Source organism: Pinus tabuliformis, chromosome 7 (assembly GCF_031772625.1).
Source record: "Pinus tabuliformis cultivar Carrire ecotype Pingquan chromosome 7, CPIR1, whole genome shotgun sequence".
NCBI classification, from domain to species: domain Eukaryota; kingdom Viridiplantae; phylum Streptophyta; class Pinopsida; order Pinales; family Pinaceae; genus Pinus; species Pinus tabuliformis.
In genome coordinates, this window is record NC_142293.1 from 1,766,466,541 (window position 1) to 1,766,492,987 (window position 26,447).

Below are 26,447 nucleotides of genomic sequence, written 5' to 3' on the forward strand. Positions count from 1 at the left end.
CCATGACTTACATCAAGCTCCCAAAGTTCACATCCTTGTCACAGTGTGGCTGAGAAGAATTCCTTGAGATTGCAAAAATGAGCCTTGCATTTTCAGACAGGAATATGTATTGTAAAATCTTAACAAATGACAATATTACTTTATCTTGGGTTTCTACTCTATCATTGGCTCCTTGTATCTAAATTAATTGTTTAACAAGTTTTAATCTTGAAATTGGTATATGCCACTTCATGAATAAAATTATATGTGTGTGTAAAAGGTGTTTCCTTGATTGGTTACTGCTCATATATATATATATATATATATGTGTGTTACTGCTTCCTTAATTGGTTACTGCTTGCTTCCCAAAATAGAGGCACCTTAAATTTTAGCATATATAGTCAACTTTTTTATGTCAAACAAAGAAACCCATCAAAAGGATGGTACAGGTTGAAAATAGAAAGACACTGGAAATGGTGTCTATAGTGAACTGATTTGCAAATAGCTATGAAGCAATACTTTAAGGAAATATCTAAGGTCACTAAGCATTTGATCATTCGGAAATACCTTCTTACATGACAATATGAAATGATAGTCACTAAAGGCGAGGGCAGACAGTAATGCTCCCAAGAAAATGGATTTCTAATCATCATTCAAGACTCTAATCACCCAAAGTCACTACACCTGCCCTACTCCATTGCTTACAGAATAGCATGTATGGTTACAACTTATGTTCTAATCATTTTCTCCTATCCCACAGGCATCATTTCTAACAGCTGTACAAACAAATTGTAGGATTAAATAGATGATAGTAAAGTTGCACTTTTTTTTGGCAATACATCTAAGATTTTAAAAATTAAAATATATATAGATGCATCTGATGAATCTCATTTGACGAAAAACAGTTGAATAAATCTAACCTGAATTATCCATTCCAACTGTGCCACCATATTGCATGCACCCTTCAGAGTATGATATTCCTGACCCTGAGCTTGACCTGTTACTGGCATCCTCATCAACACCAATTGCATACTGTGGGTCTGATTCCAGAATTCCAAACTCATCATCTTCACCTGGCTCTTTCCTTTTGTTGGATCTTTGTTGTTTGGGATTTTGTAATCCTTTTTTACCATGCCCACATTTATAATCTGAAGAATCTGTGGCTTCAAAGGCTCGAGCATGCAATGGTGTGTAATTTGCTAGTGTACCTTTTGTCCTCCATCTTGATCCACATGCATTGCACAGCACCGGCTTCTCTGGTGGTCCATTCCGCCACAGAGGAGTGTCTGTCATAAAAATTATTCAATGGTTAAATTGGGTTATCCAAGTATCTTGCAGAACTGGAACATGAAATAAGAACATTCAAGAGCCTTGCAAAGTAATGTGAATGCCTAAATAATGAATTTAGGAAATATGACCCACTAACATATAACCCGATTCTAAAGCAATTACCATTTTCCACTACACAATCTGTTCATACTAAATATGAAATAGACGTAATATTAGGACAAAATAAATTATAGTGATGGAATTAATCTTCTCTTTTGTTCAGTCTACGAGCGAAGCTCAACTAAGTTTTCTAATTGAATTATAGGATCTGGAAAATAGTCAACAAGAATCATTGAAGAGTTTCGAGGAAAACTCATCCAATAGGTAGAAAAGAAGCAAGCTTTAAGAAACATTCTAATTAACTACAAGGGTCTTGCTACCTCTCATTTCAACAGTGGTACATATGGACATTTTTTCACTTTTCATAACACCTTTTTAAGTCCAAAGGATGCAAGTTAAAGCTTTGCAGGCCATCTGAAATTTTGTATTAAGGTATCCTAGCCCTATTATGGTCAACCATGACTGGTCCCTTTGGTCCTCACTCCTATCTCCTTTCGTCCTGGATAGGATTGGAGGACATGAAATGGATCTCATTGGAACTCATGGTTTAATGCAGCCTTGATTATGTATGGGTGATCGTAGTGGTAGGGCCAATCCAGCCCATGTAGTGCGCACCTATGTCTTCCAACATGGTCATGTGTCATAGAGTCGGTATGCATCTTTGGCTTTGGCGCAATATTCATCAAACAGTTCTCAACATGGCAGTCTCATAGTTATTAGCATTTCACAAATCCTGAGCAATGCATGCTTCCCAATGCATGGGGTCCTAGGGTCGAAAGGTCAACAAGGTCTACTTTGACCTAGCATAGAGGATTTCTTCATGATGACACCATTAGACCCAGTGTGCCCCCAAGTTGGCCTTGACACAACCTAATGGGCAAGACTTGATTCAAAGCCCAAATGAGGATGGTCTCCCATTGAGAGACTAGGGAGGGCTTGTTGCACCTGAAGAAACCCTAACGTTGGACAAAGAAGGCCCTATTTTGATCATTGGAGAGCCATGGAGCCAACGTGATGGCACCCCAACTAGAATTGGGACCCCAAAGGAGGATCTGAGGTGGATTTGAGGGAATTTCCTCAAATTTTGGATGATCCAGGCACTTTGACACTTTTTCACACCTCATCACACCTTGGCATGGCATTTGGAGCCCTAAAAGGGCATGACGTCAGCATTATTTGAGGCTACAGATCACACGTGTGGGCATTTATTGGTTATTTTGTCACTTAGCTAGTGGGTTGGCTTGTAACCCAAGGTTTTCTTATGTCAAACTTGATTTAGGGCTTTATTAGGCATAAATTGGCAGAGGTGGACCTCATATAAATAGAGGTCACCTCATTTGTATTCTCATCATCACATGTGGATCAATTCGGCCTCGCAGAAATAGACTTGTTTCCTGTGGAGATGTGATCTTTTGTGGAGTATTTGCATATGGAGACTTTCTCTTGCTTTGGAGATATCATTTTTGAACAATAAAGGATTGGTTCATGCATTTTCTTGTAAGTATTCTATGTATTTGAATATCTTTACGGCTATCGCATGGAATGGATATTGTTCGGGTTTCTATGTGCATGAACCAATCCTTTATGAAACTAGGGTATGAAATAATTAGTGGGATCAGGGTCTCCAAAGTGTCAGAAGGTCTCAAAGGGAAATTCTCAGGTAATTTTTTTTCAGTTTCTCTATAAAATCATTCCTTGTAAAAGCAATCGTTGCTAAAGATTAATAAATCCCTCATCTCCTGCACCGTTTTCCCACATTGGGTTTTTCCAGGGACAATTGTCCAAATATAACTGTGTTGATGTGATTGGTTCTTGTGCATGTATTTTTCTCTGGGTAATTGTGTGGTAACTGTAGTAGAATTTATTTTAATATTTACTGAAGGGATTTCATAAATAACTTATTGTGAATAATAAGTAGGTGAAATAAATCAGCAGTTGCAGTAGTATAATTTCAGTTTAGAAATTTTCACAACCATATATTGTAATGCATTGGCAAGAATTACTACTCCTCAAACTCTCAAGATAGAAGGACATATCAAGAAGAAAAAGGTAATAGTGTTGATTGATTCGGGTAGTACCCATAATTTTATTCATTGTAAAATAGCCAAGGAATTGAATTACTTCCTATATCTAGCACCAGAGTGTCAAGTGATGGTTGCAAATGGAGGAATCATAAATTGCTCTGGAAAGTGCCATAATATCAAGCTATCCATGGGAGAATATGTAATGAATAGTCCTATGCTTTCTATTCCAATGGGTGGTGTTGATGGTGTACTAAGAGTCCAATGGCTACAATCTTTGGGTATAATAGCTTTTAATTTTCAAGAAATTTTCTTGAATTTTTTGGGGGAACGAAATGAAGTTGAATTAAGGGGTATCACAAGGAAACCGAGAAATATAATCAACTATAAGGGCATGACATAGCTTCTAAAGAAAGAACAACGGGTCGTAATTGCACAATTATGTTCACTAGAAGTTCCCACATTGAAATCATCTATTTCTCTAGATCTCCAAAAAGTCTTTGACGATCAATCCAAGGTGTTTGAGACTCCCAAAGGCCTCCCACCTATTCGTGATTATGATCATTCTATTCATTTGATTCCAAGAAGTGTTCCTCCAAACCTCAGGCCTTACAGATATCCCTATGCCCAAAAGAGTGAAATTGAACGTATGGTTGCATAAATGCTAGAGGTTGGTAAAATTCAACCTAGTCAAAGTTCTTTCTCTGCCCCAGTAGTATTAGTGCACAAGAAAGATGGATCATGGCGCATGTGTCTAGATTATAGGGAGCTCAACAAGCTCACTATTAAAGATAAATTCCCCATTCCCGTAATTGATGAATTACATGGAGCAATTTACTTTACCAAGTTGCATCTTCATTCAGGATATCATCAAATTAGAATGAAAACTGAAAACATTCCGAAAATAGCATTTAGAACTCATGAGAGTCATTATGAATTTTTGGTCATGCCTTTTGGCCTTACCAATGCACCTTCTACATTTCAAGGTTTGATGAATTCCATTTTCAAACCCTTCCTTCGAAAATTTGTGTTAGTATTTTTCGATGATATATTAATCTATAGCTAGTCTTGGAAGGATCGTGTTCAACATGTTGACAGGATGCTCAAACTATTGGAAGAGAAACAACTATATGCAAAAACCTCCAAATGTTTCTTTGGAGTACAGGAGGTGGAATATCTGGGTCATATTGTATCTCATGAAAGTGATAAAGTAGACCCTAGCAAAATTAAAGCCATTAAGGAATGGAAAATCCCCACATCCATAAAGCATCTGCGAGGATTTCTCGAGTTGACAGGGTATTATCGCAAGTTTGTTAAGAATTATGGGAAAATAGTAGCACCTCTAACAACATTACTGAAGAAAGATGCATTGTCTTGGACTACAGAACCAATGAAGGCCTTTGAGCATCTTAAAAAGACAATGTGCCAAACACTGATCTTAGCTACGCCAGACTTCACAAAAACCTTATTGTGGAATGTGATGCCTTAGGAAATGGAATTGGTGTTGTTTTAATGCAAGAAGGAAGACCCATTGCCTTTCAAAGTTGTCCAATGAAAGGAAAGTATCTACACAAAGCTATCTATGAGAAGGAAATGTTGGCAATACTACATGCACTTAAGAAATGGCGACCTTATTTAATGGGAAGACATTTCAAGGTAAAAATGGATCATGATAGTCTTGATTACTTTTTAGAACAAAGATTATCTTCAGAAGGGTGGCAAAAATGGGTCACAAAGATGTTTGAAATCATTTACAAAAAAGGGAAGCAAAATGTTGTTAAAAATGCACTCTCAAGAAAAGATGAGGATGTGAAAGCATTGCTTTGTGACATCTCTATCATCCAACCAGATTGGATAAACAAAGCAAGGGATGAATGGAAGAATGACGAAAAAGTGTGGGCACTCATTCAAAAGTTGCAACAAGATCCCATTACATCTGATACATTTAGCTAGAAAAATGATTCGTTATGGTACAAAGATTGCTTACACCTCTGTAAGAATTCTTTTAGAATTGCACACCTCTCCCTTAGAAGGGCACTCAGGATTTTTAAAAACTTACCATAGGGTTAAGAAGGAATTTTTTTGAGATGGCCTTAAATATAATATTCAAAAGTTTGTGGCGGAATGTTTGGTTTGCCAACAAAATAAAGTTGAGACAATTAAGACACAGGTTTACCCAAGTCCGGTGGAAAGAGTGTCATCATGGTGGTAGTTGATAGACTTACCAAGTATGCACACTTTTGTGCATTATCTCATCCATTTAAAGCTAGTAGAGTTGCTACTACATTTATGGAAACAATTCAAAAGCTACATGGAAACCCAAAGATTATTGTAAGCAATAGAGATCCCATTTTCACTGGAAATTTTTGGACCGAATTATTTTCTTGTCTGGGTACTCAGCTAGCTCATAGCTCATAGCTCATCTTATCATCCTCAATCTGATGGGCAAATTGAGATAGTGAACAAATATTTGGAAGGATATATTTGTTTCTTTGCATCTGATAAACAAACACAATGGGTCAAGTGGTTGGCTTTGGCTAAATGGTGGTATAACACTTCCATATGCGGCAAAAATGACCCCATTTATGGCAATTTATAGAAATCATCCACCGTCCATCACAACATCTTTAAGAGAAAATTCTAAGGTTCAAGCAGTGGAAGATCACATTGAGCATCAACAACAAGTTCTCCAACTCATAAAGGATAACCTCACTTTGGCGTAGAATAGAATGAAACAACAAGTAGATCAACATCGCAGCGAAAGAAGTTTTGATGTAGGTGAATGGGTATTTCTACGACAACAACCATACAAACAAATGTCCCTCAAGCAAGCTAAGAAGGATAATCAATTATCACCAAAGTATTATGGTTCGTACAAGGTGTTGCAAAAGATTCGTACTATGGCATACAAATTGGAGCTTTCTGCATCTTCCCGAGTGCACCCAGTTTTCCATGTTTTATGCTTAAAGAAGGTTATAGGTGACAAGCTCCAAGTTCAAACAATATTGCCAGAACTTAAAGAGGAAGGAAAAATCATATTGGAACCTGAAGCAGTCACAGAAACAAGAACTCGACAGCTACGAAATCAATCAATTTCAGAGTATCTCATCAAGTGGAAGAACTTATCCGCTGAAGATTCCACATAGGAGGATGAGAATTTTATATAGAAGCATACATAACTACTCAAGCGTTGAGGACAACACGTTTTTGAAGGATAGAGGCATGTTAGGTCTCTATAATACTAGTGATTCCCCCATTACTACTGTCATTGGAGCTCCTTATTGTTATCGTTGTGCCCCTATTGTCCCCATATTGTTATTATTGTGCCCCAAGAAGCCCACTATTGTTATTGTTGTACCCTTATATTATTATTGTTATGTCGGATCTGATTATATTGTGACCCCTTAGACTCCTATATATAGAAAGGAGCTTTTGTCATTTGAATCATCCAAAAATTGTTCATTTGTGTAATGTAACGGATGTTGCCCCCGCAAAGAGGCTTATTTTGAAATCGTTGATCTATCTTTACTTCTATTTTGTGAGTTGGTTGCATAACATTCATCATGTTAGAGGTAGTCATTTTACAAAGAGTGATCATTAAGATCCTATAAGAATCATCCTTTTGGAAGATTCTTGGAAGCAACATTATGACTAGTATGGAAACAATAGTTCTAAAGGATGAAGGAATGTTAATGGTCAAGTTACATTATGAAAGGCATAATGAAAGTCTTTCTCTTCTTGGAAAACGAAACCTATCTTTGACAGGTATAAGAAGCAAGCTCATTCAATGGATGGCTAGATGATTACATGAAAGAAAAGGAATGCATATTCTTCCCTACAGCATGATTCATATCTACAAGAATCATGAAGGGTGGGTTAGTTATGAATGTGCTTGGTGTGAAAATTTCTAAATAGAAATCTTACTGCAGTGATTAATATTATTTCTTCTACTTATTATCTCAGAAATAATTTATTCATGGTGTTCTTACAACAAATATCGAAATATATTCTACTGCAGCCTTCACAATTAAAATATTGCAGAAAGTAAATGTAAGGGAAAATATTGGCACAAATACAATCACAATGACAATTATTTTTGGATTCGTCCCCGGAAAAACCCAATGTGGGAAAACCAGTGCAGCAGATAAGGATTTCTTTATTATTCTTCACCAAATTCTCATGTACAAATTACAACCAGCAAAACAGGAGTGAGAAATTTTACAGACGCTTTTGACAAATTTTTGATCTAGGTGAAGCACTCCTCTTCCCCGGAATCCCTCTGCGTAAAACTTCTCACACTGGCACAGCGTCTAGCTGCCCACGCAGGCTTTGCGTCAATCTGCCTATGCACTCCTCTATCTGTGTCACCCTGTTCTTGCTCTGCGTCTTGTTGCCTTGCACTCTCGAAAGATGTTGATGCCCTCCCTTCCTTTCTCACATGCAACTCTCCCTCTCATTCGATTTTCTCTTCTCGAACTTCGACCAGTGAGAAAATCGATCTTACATGGGTAACTGAATATCTGCCTCTGGTGTGTTCTCGAAGTGCCCATCAAGCCTCCTCGTATAATCCTCTCATTGATCAATCAACGACCCAGATTAGATTCTAATCAATGGCTAGGATCAAATTGACTTGACCTCTGCCTTCTTCTAGAAGTTTCACCCACAGTTTAGATTAATACCCATTAAGTATTTTTTTCCTAAGTTTAGACTTACGGTCCCATTAAAAATAATTAATTATTTTAATAAAACTATCTCTAGGTGGAATTTTCCAAAACGATTTCCTGGTATTGGAGAATGCATGTGTCTAAGCCTCCCTGCAAATTTTGAGACTTAGAGCACATCTGATGCTACCAAAAATCAACACTCCCTCTTAGCGAGGGATGTGCTCTAACAATGGAATCTGTTGAACCATCACTCTATTCTGTAACATCTCCCTCTGCGCTGCCGATGTCTGTCATGATGTCCACCAACCTCTACGCAAATGTTGCATCTGTACTACTGCTGACCCTGCCACTGTCAACACTACATCCATACTGCAACTCCCTCTGAATTTCTGCATCTGTGTTGCTGCTAGCACCGCCACTGCCAACTGTCTCCTACTTGTTAATTACAAACAAGTTATTTAAACATATAAACATCAAAATAAACACAGTACAGTCTCAACCATCTACAAATTAGTAGCTGAAAGAAATAGCAAACACACAAGTGACACTATTATTTTTGGACAACTCATCCCCGGAAAAACCCAATGCGGGAAAACCGGTGCAAAAATTCTGAGGGTTATTTATTATGCAATATATCCTTGAGTACAACTGAGTGCCAAACTGGCTCACCCGACAGAGAAAAACAACTGGCAGTGATACCTCTCTATTTGGAAATAGGTATTCAGAAAACTTGTGCCACGAAAGCCTCTCCAGCAACTTTGAAGCACTGTGCTGGCCCTTCTGGCCTCTGCATCAACCCTCTGAGGCACTGCATAGCCTCTGGGACCCTCTGCGTCACTCCTACTACCTTCTAAGTGGATGACGCAAACCCTTTGGCCTCTGCACTGTCTCTACTAGGTTTTGTGTGGCCTGCTCTAGCTTCTGTGTCTGCCTCTTTACTTCTGTGTTAGTCTCTAGGCACTATCTTTGCCTCTTTGTCCAATACTCATTGCCCCTCACTACTGATCACTGATTCGACTTTACTTAGCAAACCCCGCTCTAGTAAATTGAATGATTGATCACTCTGGTGTATCTTCCAACTGACCCTCAAGTCTCCTCTTATACTTTTCATGTTGGTCCTTCAATGGCCAAGATTAAATTTCTAATCAATGGCTAAGATTAGATTTGGCTTGATCCATGACTTTTGGAACCTTCTAACCCAGTTTTATATTAATACCCATTAATAGTTTGTTTTTCCTAAGTTTAGACTTAGGAACTCCATTAAAAATATTAATTATTTTAATATCTCCCAAATCGGTTAGAATCTACCCAAACCATTTATGGGTCTTGAAGATCTCATGTGCTTTAACCTTTCCACCAATTTTCATGGCTAGAGCACATCAGATGCTACCACAAATCAACAAGCTGATTTAGATTTGTAGTTCGAAAGAGCTAAAAATGGGCAGGATCCTTGAGGAGCCCACCTCTTGGATCAATTCCTTGCTACAGGAGCCCAAATCAGAAGTAGCAAAATGGATCAATGTTAGTTAGTGCAAAGGAGCGTTGGAGTGACAGATGCAGAATCTAGAACGCCAAGTGTGAGAAGCGTAGTGCAGAGTTACAACAGTGTAGGGAGGCACAATGCAGTAGTAGCAGCAGCACAATGGCTTTAGAGGGATAGCGTGGGACTAGCAGCAGTCAGATCTTCAGCATCGAGATGCATCTATGCTGAACACTTGTTCAATAATTTGGGATGTTTTTTCATTGCTGATGCAGTAGCAACAATAGTTTGCAATGCAGGGGCAGTTGGCAATGGCAATGCCAGCAGCAGCATGGATGCAGAATTTCAGAGGGAGTTGTAGTACAGATGCAGTGTTGACGGTGGCAGTGTCAGTAGCAGTATAGTTGCAACAATAGCCTAGTAGTTGGTGGACAGCATGTCAAACATCAACAGCGCAGAGGACGATGTTGTGAAGTCAGGGTGATGCTTCAGTGGGAGGCATTACTAGAGCACATTCCTAGCTAAGAGGGAGTGTTGATTTCTGGTAGCATCGGATGTGCTCTAAGTCTCAAATTTTGCAGGGAGACTTGGGCACATGTATTCCAAAGAACACAAAAAGCGTTTTGGAAAATTCCACCAAAGACGGTTTTATTAAAATAATTAATTTTTTTTAATAAGTCCCTAAGTCTAAACTTAGGAAATTAAAATAATTAACGGGTATTAATGTAACTGGGGGTGTAACTTCTAGAAGAAGACAAGGATCAAGCAGAAATGATCTTCGTTATTGATTAGCTTCTAATCCGAGCCATTGAATGTCAACAAGAATATTATTTGAGGAGGCTTGAGGGTCATTTGGAAGACACACAGAGAGTTGATCAGTTAGATCGAATTGCTGAAGCTAGAGGCAGCGCAGTGTTTTCGTAGTGATCATGCACATATAAGCAGAGAGAGTTTTCACTAGAGGATCTTCTCTGGAGCCAAGAATACTCAACAAAGAGGCAGAGAGACACATAGACGAGGCAGCGCAGTTGGCAGAGAGGGTGAGGAAGGGCCAGGAAGGACCCACACAAAGCAGTGCAGAAGCCTTCCACGCAGAGGTCCAAATTTGTTGTGGAGGCTGACGTTTTGAGTCGGGAGGGCTAGAATCAGCTCCTGAGAGCAAATCGATTCCCAGCAGAGGTGACACAGTGCCTTAGAGACTGATGCAGGTCCACGCAGGGGTAGCGCAGAAGTAGACGAGGAACGCGTTGGCTCAATTGTCGGATTAGTCAGGACTTGCAGTGTAGAGTGAGGTAATCTCACTAATTTCTTCTGCTGACTAATATTCTCTATACTGGATTGCCAGCAAGGCATCCAGAGGTTGTATTCAGAAATAACTTCCGCTTAATAATAAAAACCCTCAAATCTGTTGCACCAGTTTTCCCGCATTGGGTTTTTCCGAGGACATTTGTCCAAAACCAACTATCTCAATTGTGTTGTATCTTTCTCTATTATTTAGTTTCTTGTTTTGGCATATTATTTTAAATGGTGTAGGCTGCAGTGTATGTATTTTGATGTTTGTCGTAGGAAACTGCAAATAATTTGTTCATGTAAATCTCACAAGTAGGAAAAATATCATCAGTTGTTGCAGTAGGGATTCCGGTTTAAGGAATTTTCACATGTTATCAAAGCAGTGCACGTGAAGCAAGAAGAACAATGCTAAAGAACCAAGCGCTGAGAAGAAAAGAAGATTGAAAGAGCTACAGGAGGCAACAATTTGAATTTCCAGAGGGTTTGCGCAGTCCAAGCCAAGAGTGTTGAATTTCGAGGAAAGTCTCTCTCTAAGTGAGTCGACAGAGAGGAAGGGCTTCCAGATCGAAATCTGGACGTCGCAGAGGGAGCAACGTTGAGCCTCAGAGCGAGGAAGAGCTAGTGGGACACAGTTTTTCGGCTGGCAGATTGTCGGGCTAAAAGAATTCAGAAGAGAGAGGAGTACCATGAGGGAATTTTTTCCACAGTAGACTTCCCGCAAAGAAGTCTGTTTCTTATTCCCTGAGCAATAGCAATAAGAAGCAAAGAGGAGCAGTTCAACATTTTCGTGGCAGAGATGGAAACTAGTGGACTGAGAGATCAAGACAGGTCGGATGGGGCATCCAGCTACGTCATCTGGAAGGCAAGGATGTCATTCCTTCTAGTTGAGCATTCTCTCAAGATTTCATAATCCTTATTGATGGTCTTCTAGGTAAAAGCATGTTCTTCATACTTCTAGGGTTTGTTATGTTAGTTTTCTAGCATCAGATGTGTTTTAGCCACGAAATTTGGTGGAGCGGCTAGAATACATGAGATCTCCAAAACCCAGAAATCGTTTCTGGAAATTCCACCTAAAGATGACTTACTTAGATAATTAACCAATTTTTTAATGTCTCCTAAGTCTAAACTTCGGAAAACTAGTTAATTATCAGAATTAATTAAGTCAAGGTGAGAATTCTCTAGAAACTCACATGGATCAATCCATAAATGATTTAAGCCATCAATTAAGATTTAATCTTGGTTGTTGGAGTCCCAACCAATGTTGCACGAAGCAGGAGCGAAGCGGAAGCGGGAGCGCGGAGCGCGGAAGCGTCATTTTCCAAAAATCTAGGAAGCGAAGCATCCGCGGAAGCGTCTGCTATATATATATATTTTTTTATATTTTTTTGCATTTATACTCAAAACAAACATCCCAAATACCAAATTAATTGTAGAAGACATGAAAACATGCATATTTTTGCATAAATCAAGATAGATATGGCATCCATGATTCCATTGTAGTTACTAGTATGTACAACAATCATCTATATTCTAGCTATTACAAACATACATCAAATTTTTAAGCATATTATAAAACATAAAACATTTAAGCATATTATAAAACATAAAACATAGAGCATATTATGATTTATCTAGCAAGTGAGCAACTGTCAACATTTGTCATGTCCAAAATTCAAATAATAATGTTTACAAAATATGTCACTTGGTCACCACCAAGCCAAAAAGGTTCAAAATTCAAATTCACAAGTCTACAAGTCTAATGAGTAATCTATGACAAAAAGTAGTAGATTGTGAATATATCTACTAATCTCTCCTCCTTCCACCACGAATAGAACGTGATGGCGGGCCTCCACGTGGTGGCAATGAAGAAGATGGTCCCTGTGTAAGTCGTGGCACTGAAACTGATGAAGAAGAACCCCCTGCTGTTGGTGTTGAACCATGGAACCTAGGAACCAAGGGACCAGATGGGGGTGGGGGTGGTGGCATATCAACACGGTCATCATCATCCTAGAATCGCTCAAAAAATTCATGCAAAAAAAAAACACTAGTTAACAAAAAAATTAAAAACATGAATTAGAGAAATGCTTTATAAGGGAAAATTGGAAAATTCATACCACAATGGACATACCTGGATAAGAGCATCCTCTAATTGCTCTAGTCGCAACACTCCATCCTCCAAATTGGGCTCCTCTGGATTCTTGTCCCAAATCAACAAGTCTTTATTAGACTTTGCATCTTCACAGTAATGGGACAACAATCGCAAGTTGTAATGAACATAAACCAAGCTCTCTGCCCGGTCTAAATTCAACCTGTTCCTTTTAACACTGTGGATGAAAGAATAAGAGCTCCAACACCTCTCTGCAGAAGAAGTGTTTACCACCTGTGATAGCACCCGCAATGCCAAACTCTGTAGAAGTGGAGTACCCCCTCCATGCATGTTCCACCACTCAAGAGCAGAAAAAGTCTCTCGATCTTGAATTGCATGCATGCTCCCAAATGGACCAGTGTTGAGCGTATAGTTGCACACCTGTCTCCGTACCAATGCAGCCTCCTCCTCATCAGGGATTAATTTACTCAATGCAGCCATATATTTTTCGTGAACCTCTCTATCTTGGTGTGGTTTTTTCCTGCTTCCCCCCCAGGTGCTGGTGTTGAAAGCCATGATGGATGATAGTATTTAGGTGTCAAAACATATGCTAATGCATGCAATGGAATATTTAGCATTTCCCATCGGTTTTGCACCTCTACACGAATATAATTGTACAAGGTGGTATCTCTAGGCTCAACAATGTCTTTAATCTGCCCCAACATGCTATCCATTTGCTCATACACCTCCCCAATTACTGGTCGATCTGAATCTACAAACTTGATCATGTAATAAATTGGTTTGGTGAATTGCAAAACATATTTAACCTGTGACCAAAAGTAACTGTCAAGAACAGTGTCCTTGACTGCATTAGCACCATCTGTGTCAGTGTTAATTTCATCCCATGTTTCAGCACACACCAGATTAGTTAAAGCTTGTCTCACCCTCACTAGCCGCCTAAAGGTGAGGTAATAACTAGCAAATCTTGTCTTTGCAATTTTAAGCAATTGCAACTTGGAGTAAGTGCCATAGAAGTAGTTTACCCTTGTATGCCCTGTGATGAATTTAATGAGCTGCTTCCCTTTCCTGTAAACCTCAACAATCCACCCACAATCTTTGTGTTTCACAATATCATGCATCAAAAGGTTCAATGTGTGAACCAGGCACCCAGACCAAAAGATGTGTGGATGAGTACGCTCAATAATTTTTGCTGCTGCCTTACAATTTGCTGCATTATCTGTGATCACTTGAACCACATTATTCGGACCAACATCTTTGATTGATTTCAATAGGAGATCTGCAATGTTTTGTGCAGTTGCACTGATGGAGGAGGAGTCATGACATGCAATAAATACTGCACCACTAGAAGAAACACCAAGAACATTTATCAAATGTTGGTTTCTAATATTTGTCCACCCATCTGATACAATGGATACCCCAGAATCCACCCACTCATGTGTAAAACGTGTCAAAGCTCTTTGAACCTTAGCTTTTTCTCTTTCTAATAACACTGTTCTAGCTTTCTCATAGTTGGGGGCCTTGTATCCTTTTGGGGCTTCATTGATGGCCTTTACCATGTCATGCCAATAGGGAGAGCGAAGCACATTGAATGGTACACCGCAAGCACAAAGAAAACGGACTATCTTTCCATCCACATCATCCCTCCCAGCAACATTAAGGAAATCCCCTATTGTTCTTCTACCTCCAGAGGTTGCAGAAGTACCATGAGGAGATGGGCAACTACCAAATTTAGAGGTTGCACTTGATTCAGAATGAGTTTTTTGTTTCTTGTTTTTTTGTTGTGCAGCCATCTCTATTTGGATGTATTTTCTTTTTTCTTCAGTTGAAATGTTTGGGCAAATTTGTACCCCCACAGAACCCTTTTTTTCATCACTGTCCAGCACCCCACAAAGATGCCTCCTCAAACGGGTATATGAACCACAATATGGTTTTCCTCCATGACAACCATGAGGGCACACAAATTTGTAAGATCCACCACCCTTTCCCCCATCAAGTTTGGTCACATAGTTCCACAAGGGTGTTGATGTACCTTTCCCATCTTGTGCTTCAGTGTCCCCTTCAAGTTCATCCCCTTCCTCTTCAAACCCTTCCTCCTCATCATACATTGGGTCACTACTATTAGGACCAAGTTCATCCCCTTCCTCTTCCCTTCTATTCCTCACCCTTGCCATCATTAAAACCAAGAGTGGAATGATACATAGAAGCCAAAAGAACACCATCTTGGAATATGGATATAGGTGGTGGACAACCTGTAAATAAAGGAGCAAGTAGAAACAATGGGAAAGAGTAGGAGAGGGAGGAGAAAAATACAATTTTTTTTTCAAAAAAACAAGGGAGTTTGGGGTTTGAACTTACCTCTTTAGCTCTTGTAGATGAAGTCCTCCAAGCTCCTCCTCCTTCTCCTAGCTCCTCCTTCTTCACTCCTCCAAGCTCTCCTCTCTTCTCCTCTCCTTTCCTCTCTTCTCTTCTCCTCTCCTCTCTTCTCTTCTCCAACTCTCATAAACTCAAAGTGAGAAAATGAGGAATGAATGGGAGCTTTATGCTTTTCATTCCTCACCTAAACTCACCCTAAACTCACCCTAACCCACCCCCTCATTGCAAGTTAAGTTAACTTTTAAAAAAAATTAAAAAAAATTGAAGTGTCATTCCTTGCCCGCGCGGATTTTTCCGGAAGCGCTCGTGAAGCGTGCGCTTCCGGGCCCGAAGCATGCCGCTTCCGGAGGCCCGAAGCGCCCTCCGAAGCGCGCTTCGGGGGCAACGCTTCCCAAAAACCAGGAATCGCTCCAAAATTGCGGAATCGCGCTTCGGAAAAAACGGAATCGCGCTTCCTTTGACGCTTCCGGAACGCTTCCGTACGGGACGCGATTCCGGCCTAGGATCCGGGGGGGGGGGGGGGGGCGCTTCCTGCAACACTGGTCCCAACAGGAAGATATAAGAAGGGATCGATGTGGTGATGGAAAATACACCAAAGTCACTTGGAGAATTTTGATTTTCCAGAGTAGCAATAGTCAGTTGCCAGAGAGTTCGAGCTTCAGTAAGGAAGTTGAGGCAGTGAGGGGCAGAGACAGTGATCAAGGGGAAGTTATACAAATTCGGAGAGGCAACAGCAAGTAGGCCAAGTTATTCCCAGTGAGGCAGTGCAAAGGACTGTGTAGTTGCTTCAGAAAAGCAATTCGATTTGGCTGGAGGAAAAATTGATTCAGCTTCCATAGGCCGGGAAAGTTTTCTAGAGGGTGGAAGAATCAGTGTCCTCAGCAGAGACAGGCAGAACGACTTCATCAAAGGTAGTTTCGGGCTTAGACGTCCAAGGGTCTAGGCAGAGGGTCTAGGAGGGCGAATTTTCTGAAGGGAAGTTGTGTTGGGATTGCTTGTGGAAGAAGGGAAATTCTCTTAAATAATTTTGGCTAGATTTTCTAGCTATTTGGATTGCCAGTTAGACATCCATAGATTGTACTCAGAATTCACTATTGCATAATAATAAAACCCTCTTCTATTGCACCAGTTTTCCCAAGTTGGGTTTTTCCGGGGACATTTGCCTAAAAATAAAGGTGTCATTTTTATTGTGTTAATATTTTCTCAGTTTCCAGCAGTATTATTTCCGCGGTATTTTATTTGTGAAATCACAGTGTGAATTATTTGATATTTGCAATAGCAGACATCAAATAAATTAACAATTAGAAGAATAATTTCCAGTTGTTGCGATAAATGAAATTTTCACATGGTATCAGAGTGAGAGTGATCAGCTGGGAAGTTCAAAAGTAGAGGAAAGAATTTCGCTCTTTAGAGGGAGCAATGGGCCGAAATTCCTAGAGGTTGCACAGTTCATTGATAGGCAGGTCGAATTGTTGGGACAGAAAATTCGATTTTCAGTTGTGAGATTGCATAAAAGTTGAATTGTCCGGGATTGTGATTCCAGTAGTCAGGGAGAGAAACAACAACTAAGATTTTCATTGAGCAAATTTCTGGTTGGACACAGAAGGTTTTGCTGCAGTTTGCAATAGCAAAATCAGCATCGGGTGGAAGAGAAAGCACACGAGAGAAAATTTCTGTCAAGGAACTTCGAGTCTCGGAAGTTCGATTTTTCCAGGAAGATTGGCAGTAGTAGCAAGCAGATCTGCGCATTCCAGGAGGGAGTACGAGTAGCAAAGTAGCAGCCAAGCAAAGGGAAAGACAGAGTTTTCGACTCGATCAGAGATGGCCACAGCAGGGCTTAGAGATCAGGACAGGTTGGATGGAGTTTCCAACTACGTCATCTAGAAGGCTAGGATGTCCTTCCTTCTAGATGAATATAGCCTGAAATCCTAAATAGATAATGTGGTGGTAGTTCCCCAAGATGCGGATCAATTGAAGGAATACAGGAAGGAGATAGTGCGAGCAAAGAGGATGATTTTGGATGGAGTCTGAGATCACATAGTGTCGCATATTTATGGCAAGAATACTACCAGGGAAATGTGGGTAGCTTGCTCCATGCTATACCAGGGTACTCCCGAGCAATGGAAGATGTTCCTGGAAGAAAAACTGAGATGCATCAGGATGCAAAAGGGGGAAGGCATAGATCCCTTTCTCACAAGGATTCAAGAGGTCCAAGGCGAGCTTGCCGCTGTTGGGGCAACACCTCAACCTTCAAAACTAGTATAGATGGCACTAAACAGTGTCTCGAAGGATTAGCAAATCTTCGTCCAAAGTATATTGGGCAAAGACCTATGTTGCACAGGTTCGCGAACCCGAGGGTGGGCTTCTCCAACCCATCCCGGGTTCTCATCCCCAAGTACCGAATTCGGGTACAAGTTCTTCTGAGAAGAACCCATAGGAACCGGGTTCTTCTATGAAGAACCGAGTTCTCCATTAAAAAAAAATGGGTTCTTTTGTTTTGACGGGTACGAAGAACCCTGATGATGGGTACTTGGAACCCCAAAATCTGGTTCTTTAGGGCTTTTTAGTTTTTATTTTAAAATTTTTAATTAATTTTATGGGCTTCCCCTAATATTCAAGGTAGCTAGTTCTTCATCTTGCGAGAGGAATTGGAGTACTTATGCCTTTATCGATTCAGGAAAGAGAAATAGATTGGGCTTAAAGAAGGCAAAGAACTTAGTGTACATTTATGGCACACTACGTCTCATATCTCGAAAAGACCCTGGGTACAAGGAGGGTCCTTTCAAGATATAGGACCAATATGCAGATGATGCTATGTGTGTGGACGAGGAGATACAACCAAGTGACCTTATTGAGCTACCTCCAGTTGCTATCAATGAGCAGGAGACTCAAGATGAGAGTGATTCCTATCTGGAGAGCATGCTAACTGAAGATCTAAGTGATGTCGATGACATGGATGTTGATGACATGGCTTGAGGAAGCCATTTTTCAATATTAGCTATTTTTATTTTAGTATTTTAAAATTTCCTAGAGATGCCTTAAGGCAAATTTTCAATGTAGTATGACAATGGAGATATATCATGATTCTTATTAATATTTAAACTCCAATTTGCACTTGATATCAAACTAGAAATTTTGAAATTTCATTGTGAATGTTGAATGCTCAATGATGTGCATGTTTAAATATTTAAAGTTTAAATAATAAATAATTTAGTTTTCTTATTTAAAGTTGAAAAATATACAAATTCACATATATTATAATTTATAAAATATAATATTTATATATTATATATTTAAATTATAATATACCCCGACGAACCCACGCACCCTGTTTCAAAAAACAACGCACCGATCCCCATACCCGTACCCGTCCCCATCCTCGAACCCATGTTTCATGGCAACATAGGCAAAGACACACTACCAGGATGGGGCAGAATGTGGGCTGACTTGCAACAAGAGGAGTTGAGGCGAGCTCTACTAAAGAGCTCCATCAGTGGCAGCAGTAGCAGCGGAGCGAAGGGTGTGAAGGAGGAGGAGAATGTGGTCGTCACATCAAAGGGTCCTAGTTAGGGGCAAGGGGAGCAAAGAAAAAGAAGGACCTATCTAAGGTCAAGTGCTTTAGGTGTGGTGAGTTTGACCACTACAATACCTAATGTCCTCTAAAAAAGAAGGACAAGTAGGAGAAGTGGGACCAGGTGGCAGTACATGCTGAGATATATAGGTTGTCCTCCAAGTTGGAGGAAGACTTTGCGATGATGGAAGCCATACCTCCAGGAGTGAGGTAGGGTGACTTGGAGTTGTAGCTCCAGAGAGCTACAAAGATTGGGTAAGGTCCTTGAGGAGTCCACCTCATGGATCATTACCTGGCTACGGGGACCAACAGTATTCAGTAGCAAGATGGATCAGTGACAGTTGTAGACTAGTAGCAGTCAAGTGCTGAGGAGCGTATTGCAGACTTGGCAACGGTGCAGAGTGGCATAGTGCAAAGTCAGCAGTAGCATAGATTCTTCTGTGACAATGCAAAGGCTAGTAGTCGTAAGCAATCGAGAGACAAATGCATCATACTAAACACATTTGAATCAGTATTTTGGATGCTTCTCAGTTGCAGTAGTTGCAATTGCAGTAGCAACAAATGAGAGATAGTTGTAGTGGAGATGCAAAGTTGGTAGCAATATGGCAGTGTCAGCAGCAGCACAGATGCAACATCAGAGCTGCGCAGTGGTTGGTGGGCAGTATGGCCAGACATCAGCGGCGTAACAAGAGGTGATATGGAGCCAAGGTGTTATGGCAGGATGTGCAACACTAGAGAGAACAAAGTCCTTGCTAAGAGGGAATGTTAGTTTTTATAGCATCGGATGTGTTCTAGCCACGAAATTTGGTGGAGAGACTAGAATACATGAGATCTCCAAAACCCATAAATCGTTTCTGGAAATTCCACCTAGAGATGACTTAATTAGATTATTAACCAATTTTTTAATGTTTCCTTAGTCCAAACTTAGGAAAATTGGTTAATTAATCAAAATTAATTAACTCAAGTTGAGAATTCTCTAGAAAATCACACGGATCGATCTAGAAATGATCTGAGCTATCGATTAAGATTTAATCTTGGTCATTGGAGTCCCAACAGGAAGATATAAGAAGGGATCGATGTGGTGATGGAGAATACACCAGAGTCACTTAGAGAATTCAATTTTCCAGAGTAGCAACAGTGAGTTGCCAGAGAGTTCGAGCTTCAGTAAGGAAGCAAAGACAATGAGGGGCAGTGACAGTAATCCGGAGGAAGTTATCTAGATCAGGAGAGGCAACAACAAGGAGGTCGAGTTATTCCCAGTGAGGTAGCAAAGAGGACTACATAGTTGCTTTAGAAAAGCAATTCGATTTGGTTGGAGGATTCAGCTTCCAGAGGCTGGGAAAGTCTTCCAGAGGGTCGAAGAATCATTTTCCTCAGCAGATACGGGAAGAACGACTTCATCAGAGGCAGTGCCATGCTTAGACGTCCAAGGGTTTGTGTAGAGGGTCCAGAAGGACAAATTTTCTAAAGGGAAGTTGTGTCAAGGTTGCTTGTGTAAGAAGGGAAATTCCCTTAAATAATTTTGGCAAAATTTTCTAGTTGTTTGGATTGCCAGTTAGGCATCCATAGATTGTACTCAAAATTCACTATTGCATAATAATAAAACCCTCATCTGCTGCACTGGTTTTCCCAAGTTGTTTTTTCCAAGGATATCTATCCCAAAATAAAGGTGTCATTTTTATTGTGTGCTAGTATTTTCTCAGTTTCCAGCGCTATTATTTCCGTAGTATTTTATTTGTGAAGGTTGTAGTGTGATTTATTTGATATTTGTCGTAGCAAATAAATTGTTAAAATAATTAATAATTAGAAAAATAAATTCCAGTTGCTGCAATAGGATTTCAGTTTTGAAATTTTCACATGTTAGGTCGTAAGTTTTATTGTCGCGAGTTAAGAAAGTCAACATCATGATTATAAGACCCTTCCAGGCAAGATGTACTTCGTAAAAGAATTAATTTTTGAGTCTAGAAATTCCTAGAGGCCTCCTAGTACAAGTCGGCCCTGGTAGAGACAAGTCGGCCGTGGCAGAGACAAGTCGGCCTAGAGAGGGGTTATTTGACCTCTTGGAAAGGCACATAGAGACATCTTCGACCTCATTTCGGACATCACATCAACAAGTTCAATATGGAATAGAAAGAAGAAGAAAGAAGAGCGAAGGGCAAGGAATCAAGGAGAAAACCCAAGCGAAGGAAAGAAGATGAGCTTTTAGGCATTTTCTCTCACACGTGCAAGTTTTGGAGCAACTACAGGAACCGAAATTTCTAGAGTAACTACAGGTCTGAAATTATGTTGTGGCAAGGCCAAAATTCTGAGTTTGGTGTAGTTCTGGAAGGGTTTGTCTTTGGTAGACTTTGTTTGACTTTGACCTAATTGGAAGATCTCTTTGGAGGGCTGATTTGGTGCTAGGAGGAGGACTTGGTCTAGGATTTTGGGTCATGTTTCTCTCATTTGAAACAGATTCTATAAGAAAAGATATTTTTTGGGTTTTCCCATTGTAAGGGTTTTGCCCTAGCTTGGAGCCTAATTTTTGTCTCCATTGTTTGTACTATATTGTTTTTGATATTTTTTTGATGAAAAGATCTAATAAAGAAAACACAAGAAGATAAGTAAAGTTCACAAGCAAATATTAAGGTTAAGGAAAATTTGAGTATTTCAACGATAAACACGACCTATTGTTGGCATATAATCTGGCCATGCACAAAATAATAATGTGGCCCCTTGGACGCACTGTCAATCACCACGAGCTCCCTTACTCACAATTTCGTCGACCTACAAGTCGTTGAGTCTCTTGTTGCGCACTTTCACTAACCCGCCACTCCAATTTTCAGTGGCATTTTCTTCCTTCTTGTGCGTCACAGCAATCTCAGACGGCGCCCAAAGTGACTCATGGATCAGGCCCCCTACTAAAGGCTATCAATTCCACGTTGCACTCACAAGATCGTGGATGGTTCGCTAGAAATAATGATCAATGTGGATCTTGCCTGTTCTAATGTGCACAAGACCATTAGCTCGTGCTCATTGCTCTTGCCCAAGGATATTCAAATTGCATTTCAATTTCTCGACAAATCATTCATGATCCATAGCACCAATAGCACGTCAGACACAGATATTACTAATACGTTATGTCAGCAATTTAAACCCTACTCGGGCTCTAACACATTTTTGTGTGTCCTTCCTGAGCTTCACACCCGGAGTCCTAGCCTTCAAATTTGATAATACGACCCTTCAATACAATGTGGCCCTCAATTAAGCAGTTGTAGGGAGATATGCTCGCTCAACATTGTTGATTTGGGATAGCATCGGATGTGCTCTAGGCCTCAAATTTTGCAGAGGAGGCTTGGGCACATGCATTCCAAAGAACCCAGAAACCGTTTTGGTAAATTCCACCCAGAGACGATTTTATTAAAATAATTAATATTTTTAATGGAGTTCCTAAGTCTAAACTTAGGAAAATTAAAATATTAATGGGTATTAATCTAATTGTGGGTGTAACTTCTAAAAAAAGACAGAGATCAAGTCAAAACGATCTAAGCCTTTGATTAGGAGTTAATCTAGGTCGTTGGTTATCCAACAAAAAGATATAAGGAGGGGATTGAGGGTCATTTGGAAATTACACCAGAGGCAGATACTCAATGACCCGAGTAAGATCGATTTTCTCACTAGTCGAAGTTCGGCAAGTGAAAATCGAATCAGAGGGAGAGTTGCACGTGAGAAAGAGAGAGAGGGCATCAACATATTCAAAGAGTGCAAGGCAACAAGATGCAGAGCAGGAAGGGTGACACAGAAAGAGGCAGCGCAAAGGCAGTTTGACGCAGAGCCTGCAAGTGCAGCTTAACGCTAAGCCTGGGAGAGCAGTTTGACGCAGAGAGGATCAAAAGGATTCCGAGGCAGAAGAAGTGCTTCACCTAGGGTAGAACTTGGTCAAGAAGTGTTTGTAAAATTTCTCATTCCTATTTTCCTGGTTGTAATTTGTACAAGAGTATTTGCTGAAGAATAACAAAAACCCTCATCTACTACACCAGTTTTCCCACATTGGGTTTTTCCGGGGACAATTGTCCAAAAATAACTGTCATTGTGGTTGTATTTGTGTTAGTATATTTTATTTACTTTCTGCAATGTTTTAATTGTGAAGGCTGCAGTAGAATATATTTCGATATTTGGCGTAAGAATACTGTGCATAAATTATTTATGAGGTAATAAGTAGAAGAAATAATATTAATCATTGTAGTAGGATTTCTATTTAGAAATTTTCACATGGTATCAGAGCTACAGGGAAGTAGAAGAAAGAAGCCGGAGAACCCAGCATTAAAAGGAGAAGCGAATTCAAAATTCCTGCAAGGGTAGAAATTCGAATCTCCCAGAGGATTGCGCAGTTCAAGCCAAGGAGATTGGATTTTGTGGGAAAACTCTCTCTGAATGAGTCGAAAAAGAGATATGTCTTTCTAATCGAAATTTGTTAGTGGTAGAAGGAACAGCGTAACAGAAAATTCAGCAAGGAGGGTTGTCTCAGGTGGGACACAGTTCTTCCTGCAGCAGTTGCTAGGATAGGTTAGCCTCAGAAATTGGCACAATATGGATACTCAAAGTATCTCAGATTTATCTACCAGATTAGATGAAGAATTCGCATGCCTAGCAAATTCAGCGTTAGCGGATGTTTGGTACATTGATAGTGGGGCTTCAGCTCATATGACTGGAGTACGAGAACATTTCTCGAGCTATCAAGAAGAACAAATGGACTTCCAAATAACTATGGGAAACAGAACGAAATGTACTCCAGTAGGGAGAGGCACCATAGCTTTTCAGGCAGAAGCAAGGCCCAACATCCGAGCCACCAATGTTTTGCATGTGTCGGGATTAGGAATGAACTTGATTTCAGTGTACCAGTTACAGGACAAGGGATATGATGTATACTTCATGGGATATAAGGTATACGTCAAGCATCCAAGCTGGAAGAATAAAAAGCAAATTAGGGTTCGAAGCAACAAGTTGTATAGGTTGCAGCTCGAATCACCAATGGCAATGATAGGTAGCAATTGTAATGATGAGAAGGAATGAAATGAATTTTGCCACAGGCGAATGGGTCACTCACACCATGAAGCACTGAGGATGCTCAGAGAGATTGTTACAGGGGTACCAGTCCTTAGTAGTGAACATGATGACTTATGTAGAGGATGTGTGCTAGGAAAGTACGCTAAAGCAACTTTTTCCAGAAGTAAAAATAGAGCAGAATGTGTATTAGGATTAGTACACTCAAACATCTGCAATCCTATGTCCATAAGGGCTCTCAATGGCGGTGAATACTTCGTCACCTTTATCGATGATCGCTCCAGGAAAATTTGGATCTATTTCCTAAAGACCAAGGATGAGGTCTTTGATCGTTTCCGAGAGTTTAAAGCTCTTGTTGAAAATATGACAGGGAAAAAGATAAAGGTATTGTGTTCAGATAATGGTGGAGAATATATAGACAAAGACTTCACAGATTTCTGCGCAAAGGAGGGCATCAAAAGAGAGTGGCCAGTGCCATATAACCTAGAGCAGAATGGAGTGGCAGAACAGAAAAACAGAACTATTGTTGGGGCAATCAAAACTTATGTTGTATGATTAGGATCTACCTAAGTATCTATGGGCAGAAGCTTGCAACATAGCAGTATATATCCAGAATAGAATTCCCCATAGACCATTGGGGAAGAGAACGCCCAAAGGAGTTTTCACAGGGAAGAAGCCGGAAGTCAATCATCTTAGGATATTCGGAAGCATGGCTTATTGTTACATTCCAGACGAGAAGCGCAGTAAACTAGATCAAACTGCAGAAAAGGGGTATCTCGTAGGATACAGCAAGACCTCAAAGGCATATAGAATCTACATTCCTGGTAGCAGGAAGATTGTAGCAAGATGGGATGGAAAGTTCATGGAGGATAGAGCTTTCAGGAAATCTCATGAGATACCTGCAAAAGATCAGTCAGGAGATGTTCCGTTAGTCCAAGAGCAGAAGGGGCAACAAGGAGGACAAGCAAGAGAATATTCAACTGGATCGAGTACAGTTACCAGCACCAGTATCTCCTCAGAAGGAGGACATGTAGATGATTCTCAACAAACGAAACAACAGGATCAAGAGGAAGAGTTGGTTGAGCCTCCCACCACTAGTGGTAGAACCAGCAGAGAAGTACGGTAGACACTGAGAGATGTAGAGGAGTTTGTTGGAGCTACTAGAGCTGAGAAGAGGTAGCGTAGACAACCAAATAGATACTAGGCATTGGTAGCTCAGGTTGAAGAACCCTCTAGCTTTCAAGAAGTTGTTCAACAGCAAGTATGGGTGGATGCCATGGTGGAAGAATACAACTCCATCATGACGAATGATGTCTGGGAAGTAGTACCTAGACCAGAAGATAGATCAGTTGCCAGATCACGATGGATCTACAAGATCAAGTATGTTGCAGATGACAATATAGAGAAGTAAAGGCAAGGTTTGTGGCAAAGGGATATGCTCTGAAAGAAGGAAAAGACTATGAAAATACCTTCGCCCCAGTTGCTCAATACACCTCTATCAGATCTGTTATATCCCTGGCAGCTCAAATGGGATGGGAGATTCACCAGATGGATGTCAAGATAGCATTCTTGAATGGAGTGATAGAAGAGGAGGTGTATATAGAACAACCCAAAGGCTTCGAAACTCGTGAGAAGAAAACTCATGTTTGCAGGTTAAAGAAAGCCCTGTACGGGCTCAAGTAGGCACCCAGAGCATAGTATGGTCAAATTGATAATTACTTGCAGCAGTTGGGATTTGTCAAGAGTGATGTTGATCCAAATCTCTACTATTTGTTGGTTGAGAATGAGCCTCTTATTCTGGTATTGTATGTAGATGACATCTTCCTAACTGGGTCATCCAAGCTCATCCAAGATTGCAAGAAGAATCTAGAAGCCGAATTCGACATGAAGGACTTGAGATTGATGCATTATTTTCTGGGGTTGGAAGTTTGGCAGAAGAATGGGGAGATCTTCCTTGGACAAGGGAGGCACGCCACAGAAATCCAGAAGAGATTCAGAATGCAGGATTGTCAACCATGGCTACTCCCATGATCACCAACTGGAAGAAAATAGATGCATCAGAAGACAAGGAAGTAGATCCCACCTTGTGCAGGCAGCTCATTGCGTTGCTTATGTATCTAATCAACACTAGGCCAGACATTTGTTTTCCTGTCAATGCTCTTAGTCAGTTCATGGTGGAACCAAAAAGAGTGCATTGGGCAGCAGCTAGGCACATTCTTAGGTATGTACGCAGAACAGTCGGATATGGGTTGAAGTACTCCCGAGGGGAGGACATCAATTTGAATGGGTTCACTGATGCAAATTGGGTAGGTAATTCAGTAGACCAAAAATGTACCTCGGGGTACTACTTCAGTGTTGAATCAGGGATGATATCTTGGTGTAGCGAAAAGCAGAAGTCGGTAGCACTTAGCTTAGCAGAAGCAGAACATAAGGCAACCAGCACAGCTACGTGCAAAGCCATATGGCTCAGAAAATTGCTTATGAGCTTATTCAGAAAAAGGATGGAAGTGACCAAGGTTTACTGCGATAA

The 26,447-nt window shown here is 40.3% G+C and overlaps 1 protein-coding gene across 1 annotated transcript in view; it reads right to left on the reverse strand.

Annotated features, from left to right (window-relative positions):
• Positions 1–26,447, reverse strand: part of GATA26 (GATA transcription factor 26) — a 243,333-nt gene that overhangs the window by 139,430 nt on the left and 77,456 nt on the right. The window contains exon 2 of the mRNA XM_089460480.1: positions 900–1,265. Coding sequence (XP_089316606.1) covers positions 900–1,265 — 366 coding nt within the window. The remainder of the gene's footprint in view (positions 1–899; positions 1,266–26,447) is intronic.